This window comes from Gouania willdenowi, chromosome 10 (assembly GCF_900634775.1).
Source record: "Gouania willdenowi chromosome 10, fGouWil2.1, whole genome shotgun sequence".
In the NCBI taxonomy this organism is placed as follows: Eukaryota; Metazoa; Chordata; class Actinopteri; order Blenniiformes; family Gobiesocidae; genus Gouania; species Gouania willdenowi.
In genome coordinates, this window is record NC_041053.1 from 6,462,333 (window position 1) to 6,470,269 (window position 7,937).

The 7,937-nt window shown below is 37.9% G+C and overlaps 1 protein-coding gene across 1 annotated transcript in view; it reads left to right on the forward strand.

Annotated features, from left to right (window-relative positions):
• The window catches only part of atg2a (autophagy related 2A), a 51,468-nt gene that overhangs the window by 23,664 nt on the left and 19,867 nt on the right, over positions 1-7,937 (forward strand). The window contains exons 14-23 of the mRNA XM_028459248.1: positions 545-700; positions 1,466-1,739; positions 2,478-2,550; positions 3,935-4,109; positions 4,190-4,332; positions 5,391-5,512; positions 5,656-5,813; positions 6,716-6,848; positions 6,922-7,106; positions 7,294-7,374. Of these exons, the coding sequence (XP_028315049.1) occupies positions 545-700; positions 1,466-1,739; positions 2,478-2,550; positions 3,935-4,109; positions 4,190-4,332; positions 5,391-5,512; positions 5,656-5,813; positions 6,716-6,848; positions 6,922-7,106; positions 7,294-7,374 (1,500 nt within the window). The remainder of the gene's footprint in view (positions 1-544; positions 701-1,465; positions 1,740-2,477; positions 2,551-3,934; positions 4,110-4,189; positions 4,333-5,390; positions 5,513-5,655; positions 5,814-6,715; positions 6,849-6,921; positions 7,107-7,293; positions 7,375-7,937) is intronic.

The window sequence follows — 7,937 nt, forward strand, 5'->3', positions numbered from 1 at the left end:
CTTGGAGCAGTCCCTCATTATTGCAAGGTCTTAACATTAAAAAAAAAAACATTATTCTTCCCAGTTCTGTTACTTTCAAGACAATAGTACAATAGAGCCTTAAGGCATTCTTCTGTTTCCTTCCCTCTCCAAAGATTCCCTTCTAGGCTCCATGGTTGCTGTAGTTCATATATTCTGTTTTTTAGTTTGTCTCTCTCCCTTTCATACTTATTACACTTCATGATAACATCATCAATATTTTCACTGATTTTGCATACATCACATACATCTGTCTGACTTTTAGATATTAAATTGAGGGTTGAGTTCAGTCCAGTGTGTCGTAATCTTAATCTTAAAATAATAACCGAATCTCTTCAGCATGGTACTGTCTCCCTTTAGGGTCTGTATCCCACTTCTTCTGCCATTAACTTCTTACCTTTTCTTTTATCGTTGACTTAGCTTCCCCTTTCCCAAATGTGACTTGGGACACCTGCATGGGCTCACCATGCATCTGAGCAAATATCTACTCGCTCTGGTCTATACTGAGGTGTGGTTGTGCTTTTAGGGGAAACAGCAGGTGTTGCGAAGGGACAGCACAGTGCGGGTGGAGTTGGCTGAGCTCAGCACCGAGCTGGACCTGGACATCCTGAGCCGCCTGGGAAGCATCAGCAAAGCCTTCAGCTACTGTCCCACTCAGGCTGCTGCATCAGGACCAACGCAGGTGGAACACCACATGCAATCAGCCCATACATGAATGCCAGTGGTATAAATTCTATAAATGATGCTATCATGATGTTGAGATGATGATCTCATAGAACATCACAGCTGATAAGGAAATGATAAAGCCGAAATAAAACCTGAATATATATAGTACAAATGCAAACTGATCAGATGTCCTTACTGGATTAGCTGTATTACATCAGGGCTAATTTTAGAACATTTTATGTAATCAACAATAATTTTTTTTAGAGCGAATCAGCTCAACCAGTTTTATCTTTTCATTGCAACGTACTAGAAATGATTGAATATCACTCTGTTTCAGTATCCGCACACCACTTTAGAAATATTTTAGGCAATTATGGTGTCTCTCTGCCTTTCACTGGTTTTTAAAGAATGCTTATAATATCAAAGATAAGTATTGGATTGTGGAAAACACTTGATCCCAAAAACTGGATCAGGATCACAGGCAAAAATATTGTTAACAGTACTTCCCTACAAATATGCTATGTATCAGATTATTTTCATCAGAAATGAAAATCATTCACTCTCATGGAAAGGCATCTAAACTATAAATAAGCCAAGTCTAGAAATATTAGGCAAATCAAGGCCTGTAAGTAAATATATCCTGAATAAGTATGTTCAACATCAACAGAGGACACAAATAAATCTAAACATCTTCATATTTCAGATGTTATAAAACCATACACATTGACCTTGCTGTCTGTGTTTTCCTGTAGTTTAAAGTTTTTTCCCTCCCTCCCTTCAGATGCAGACCTGTGAGATTTACTCCACCTTCACTCTACTTTCCCCACACGCCGTCCTCAGGCTTCGTTTTCCCATTCCTGATCTGAGGCCCCTCCCATTACGCCGTCCGCCATCTGAAAGGGCAGTGCGCGAGGAAACCCTGGTGCTTGAGCTAAGCGAGCTGGAGCTGAAGCACCAGGAGGCCCCAGATCTCCAGAGTGAGCAGTCAGAAACGCGTTTTCCCTGGGCTCCCTGCCTCACCCAGCTACTGGAGGCATCCTTCACCGACCTCCACGGTACCAAGTAGAAACTAACAAAATTTGCAACAGTGTGTAATGGGAAATTCTTTAAAGCATTAGCCAAAAATGTGTTTGTAATATTGGAAATGTTTTAAACGTGTGTGTTGTTTCCATATGTTTGGCTTGTACAAAACAGATTTACCAAGACAAGTTGGTGATTAGTATTCACCATTTTTTTGAGGATAAGGTTTTTTTAATGTCTGACCGTAGGGCTGGGAAATACATCATGATTCAAGATATATCAAGTTTCCTATTATGGCGTTATAGAAAATGACAATATCGCCTAATAGATATATATTTTTTTTTTATTAAATATTTTTTTTGCTTTTCATTACTTCTCAGAACATGAAAAGCACAGTTAGATGATCACTGAGTGTGTCCTAACCCAGACCTTCCCCTAAACAAGCCACTTTACAGAACTCACTCACATGTGCTGTCCCTTCAAGAAGAAAAAGCCAAAAGTGACATATATTCTGCAGTTGTTTATTAATAGATGTGCTTATGTGACATTTTTCATCAGTAAATTTAACCCAGAATTGTCTTCCTGGTCAGACTTTGAGTTAAAAAATATTGAGATGTTTATCGTATATTGCCATTTTGGGAAAAAATATTGAAATATGAGTTTTGGTTCATATCGCACAGCCCTTTCTGAGAGTACATACTACCTGAACTATCTTCAATGTTTTCAGCTTGTTCATTTTATAAAGTTCATAAATAATTGATTTGTAACTCCAGGATCATATGAGGGCTGGGATGGTGGCTCATTTCCCTGCATCAGGGTGAAGAAGAACCGAGAATTGCTTGCAAGGTCAGTCTTTGTGTCAAATTCAGCCGTTGTCCACATTACAATGTAAGATCTTATTGGATAATAACAGTGTCACAATAGTTTGAGTGCCTTAGGGATCATTGACATAAGCTAAGGAATTGTTTTTGGAAACACATTCACATTCATCTATTAAATAAATTCATGGGGCGGATTCACTAAGATCTGAAATAAAGGGTGGTAAACCAGGTGCGTCCCTAAATCCTTTGGTGGCACTGTTTCTTTACCTGCTGTGAGGGAATTCACTAACATTGCAGCACAAATAGGTGCATAAGTAGACGTGGTTGAGACCGCCTTATTTACCGGTAAATCAACATTTTGCTCGTTCAACATTGAGAGGTGTGACATGCACAGAAGCACAAAATGACATCTTAAGAATTTAAATTGGAGACTTCTCAGTCTACTTCACAAACATTCAATAATGTAGAAAATGAAATAAACAAATAAAAATGCTGTTTGATAAACTTTAAAACCTAATGATATTTCCCCCCCTAATTTAATGTCTGCTCCGTCAGTTCATGTAACTTTGCTCTTATCAGTTCATGGAAAACATCATGAAGCAGGTCTGAGCTCCTGAGCAGCGCTTTGACACGCACACTCAGATGTGAACATTGTGCCATCACTGCGTAAATTGCGCAGATGATTCTGGCCTGACATCAAAGCGACACAAGAGTTTTAAGGTCAAAACATGGAGAGACATCCATGGATCTCCGCACACAGCGACTCTCAGCACTGCAAAAGGATGTGCACGGAGCCACACTAGACTCTAGCTTTTTCTCTCCCTCACACACACTTTACCCTGAATTTTAATTCAGTGATGTTAATATTAATTATTTTATTTAAATAAATTAACTGGAGCATTTTTCTTTCTCTTTGCTGTGTTTTGTCTCAACATTTACTGCAGCAATGATCTGTGTGTGTTTGCACCTGAATGTGGGTTGTACTCTTTTCAGCGCAGAAAACAGTCACTGCAGTTCCATATTTGATGAATTGCATTGCGCCCACTGCATTCATTTATTTGCATTTCCGTCTCCCATTGTTTTGCACCCCTTATGAGATCCGCCTACTTTACATATTCATTTGAGGGAAATGCGCTAAATAGATTGTGGGCGCATTGTGAATTGCTGAACACGCACAGTCCTGATTCCTAGGGGTTTATACCCCTTATTAGGGCATGGAGTGATGTTTGCACACATTTTTAATACCCCTAAACCTTTAGTGAATCTGCCCTTTAGTGTTCATAAATGCTAAAGGTAAATGCTTGAATGAAGTTTATTAAAAGTTATTGGTGCTTGTAAATCTTTAAAGACAGCCAGTTCAGTTTAATGTACTAGTGTACCATTGTTATGCTTATGTTGTTTTATCACAGAATATCCGTCCGAGTACGTGGAGGTGAGGCTCAGGGCCTGGCAGCAGGTCTGAGTGGGATGAACCTGGGCCTCATCAAGGACCTGGGAGCTGCCTTCTTTGAAAGTCACTGTGAATTTAACGAGAAAAGCAGCTCCCCGTTTTCTTCCAACCGGACTATGTTTGAGACAGAGGAGGTTTGCACACTGACAATATGAAATAGTCACATCTTGGCTTATGACATCTCAGGGTTGACAAATGTGTTCCTTTGGTTTAGATGGTGATCCCCGCTGATCCAGAGGAAATGGGACAGTTTCAGGAACAGTGTGTTGCGCAGTGTCAGTGCGCTGTAGATATCAACTTTCCACTGGCCTACATCCTCCTGCCCAGCAAACAGGCTTTCCAAAGCATCTACAACAGGTCCATAAAAAATATCTGCATATCTACTCACTGTTTCTTTGTGCTGTGGATTTCTCTGGATCTAAATTAAAAGTTTAAATTCTAATTCTTGTTTTTTTGTTATGGAATAAGACTTCATAGGAGAGACTTGACTATAAACGTGTAAGAGACCAGACTCTCCAATGACATCCTAATCCAGATAGAACTGGAGCTTTGCATACATTTGTATACACCAAGGTTGGGGTCAATTATAATTGCGATCGCATAATTGATTATTCATTACAATTATAAGGTAATCATGTAATTGAATTGTAATTGAGTTCAGATAATTTAATTTGTAATTGGTATGGAAATAAAAATGTAATTTACAAGGTAATCAAACACAAAACTGTGGAACCATTTTACAGTTCTATGGCTTACACACAAGTAGTTAACAATGATTAAAATATGTTTCATTTCAACTTTTCCCACTACCTGTCAGTTCTCATGAGGCTCATTTTACCATTTAAAAGAAAACATTAAAATCTAGGGGTATACTGACAGAACAAAGGCTCAAACGCCCACACCAAAAATATTAATACCATTTTTTTTCATGAATTGGGAAGCCTAATAAAGTAACCAAGAGATGAGAAGCAAATTGGATGATAGATCATATTTTACAGCTGATTTAAGACATGGATCAAACTGACCCATTATCATAAGAGATGCTAACAGAAAGATAACAAGAGGAAGGTTACATTTTATGGGATTATGTATTAAAGGCTCAGAAATTTCGATTAATTGAATTTGAACTTTACTATTTGAGAATGTAATTGTAATTTACTTTGTGGGGAAAAATAGTAATTGTAATTGGAAAATGTAATTGACCCCAATCCTGGTTTACTCAGAATTTTTGATTTAACATTTATACATTTTGGACCATTTCATGTGTGAGACTGTAAGGCATATGCATCAGCTGCATCGTGTCAAAGTTTCAATATAAAAGAACAAATTGAGCCATCGTGCATTGAAATTTAATATTTTGTCGCTGATCTTGAAAATATTGGTTATAACACTGAGTTCTGCTTTCTCAAACCCAGGATCAATAATGATCTGCTGATGTGGGAGCCGCCTCCCCCCCCTCCCTCCTCAGTCCACAGCCCCAGCTACAGCCGCCATCACCCCGACGAGTTCCAGCTCTGCAAGTCAGCCTTCAGACTGGGTTTGTTAGGCTTCTGATTCTGGTGCAAAACCTAACCACCATACAGATTTAATGCTTTTATTGTGTTTGATTATTATTAGTCATCACAACCGGAACTGATAAATGTTCATGCTTCTTCTTCTTCTTCTTCTTCTTCACCAAAGACTCTGATTCAGAGGAGGACGAGCCCAACTTCTACTTAGCTCATGAATCAGATGAAAAGCCTCAGCTGTCGACACCTCGTCCCAGCCACAACCTCAGTCTCCTCTCACTCACTGTGAACATTGGGAAGGGGCGCCTCCAGGCCAGAATGGACAAGAAGGTGAGTGTTAAAAGGACAATTAAGTTGGAGATTGGTTAAGCTGAATAATGATTAAATAAATGAAAAATAATTAATTGCAAATGTGTACATAGATTTAAACGCGATTAATTGCATCTTGTGAGTTTTGCCCAGAAGTTGTTTATTCTGAAAAATTTATATTTATTGAAGTGAAAATTGTAATTGCTTTTTTTTCACACAAAAACAACAACACTGAAAATGTAGAGTGAGAACTAATACGATTTCAAAGGTTTTGTTAAAGGCACAACAGTTTGACCACGTTACTAGAGGAAAGAGAAGCTTGTATAGAATTATTATATAAGTATAATAATAAAATATTGTATCAATATTCCTGTTATCATTGACAGTCTAAAAGCTTTGCTCACAGGCTTCTGCACAGTGACACTGAAAAATACTGTTCAATCCTTGTTATTTTGGACTGCTAAAAACCTATGACTGAATTCTTAATGATGTTTTGTTTGTTTTTTTAATATAACTGCTGTCATTCAAAATTCTTAATTTTTTAATTAAGTATTGTACATGTTTTAATTATGTTTAAAGAAAGAAAAATAAATATAATACTCACAAAAAAGTGTACACAATAATATCGATAGCCCTAATATAAACCTTTTTGCCAATATTAACCATAGCCTATAACAGAGGAATGTTATCACATTCCGTCTCGTGTTACATTTGTTGACTTTCTTTACATATAGAACGATTTTACCAGACCAAAGAGGCAGTTTAGAGACACACATTACACTTAAACAAAAAAAAGTGTTTATTGTAGTTTAAGTGTAATGTGTTTATTGAATATATGTTTGACAGTCGGGGTTTAAAGCTGTCCTCAACAAGACGTCTGTGTCTCTAAACTGCCTCTTTGGTCTGGTCTGATATTTATTCAGGAGGACCAAAGCCATGGAGAGATCGTTCTTGATCTGGAAGGTGGGAAGATATTCAGTGTGGCACAGCATCAAAATGATCCCAATCTTAGTTTTCTGTGTCTGGAGAGCAAACGAGTGGAACTTTACCATCGAGGTGAACACGAGAATGATGATTTTTTTTTTGCTATAAAGAGAAACCAAGAACTTATTATTTTTCTTTTTCACAGCAATTGTAAAAGAAACCTCTATCCCAGAGCGGCTGGAAATACCCATTTTTACTGCACCCAAGCACTTGGAGCCTACCATCTACCCCACAGAGGTGGGGGTGAGCAGTGTCGGTGGAAGGGAGGGGGAGCCACAAATGTTATCCACAGCCATTAAGATCACGCTGGACCTCCAGAGGAATGTCAAGGTGTGACTCTTTTTATGATGCTTTATGTTTAAAGAGAGATTTTCAAACAGCTAAAATCACATTTATCATTTTAAGGGACACTGTTTAAAAGTGATTCATTAAAGAATAACAGGCAGCTGTTTTTGATATTCTGTTTGCTAATACACCACAGTTGATTTATTTTGCTTTTTACTCTTTCATGCTGAAGGAGTTTCTAGTTGCCCTTCGACTTAAAGGTGCCACCATGCGACATTACATGAGGCAGAACAACCAAAGCTGGCATGAGCAGGTGAGAGACTTCTATCCTCCTCCTCTATGTTGCTCCTGCTTATTTTCAAAAATAAGGTGCAAAATGAAATATTTGGTATGAAATCCTGTATTTTGAAGGTAGTGGCTTATGCTTTATAGGTATTAATTGTAAAAACCACTGTTATAAGTTATAAGAAAGAGGAGGCTCTTGATCAAGAAAAAACAACGTTCATTGGCTTTTGTTACTCCTTCATACAATTAGGCTTTAAACTGAATGAGATATTGAGTTTAAAACACTTAGGGGCAGATTTACTAAGATCTGAAATAAAGGGTGGTAAACCAGTTGCTTCCCTAAATGCTTTAGTGATGCAGTTTCCTCGCCTGGTGTGTGGAATTCATTAAGATTGCAGCAATGATTAGTGCACGTGCAGAATTGGTGCACACCGCCCTTATTTTAATGAGCATTTTGTATGTGTTGTGTTGAATATGGAGGGTGAACAAGAGTGTGCGGAAGAGAAAATAAAAAATGTGAAGCAGCAGATCTGGAGGTGTTAATAGAAGAAACTAACTAATAAAAAATGGATGATTAGCAGATAGATAGAT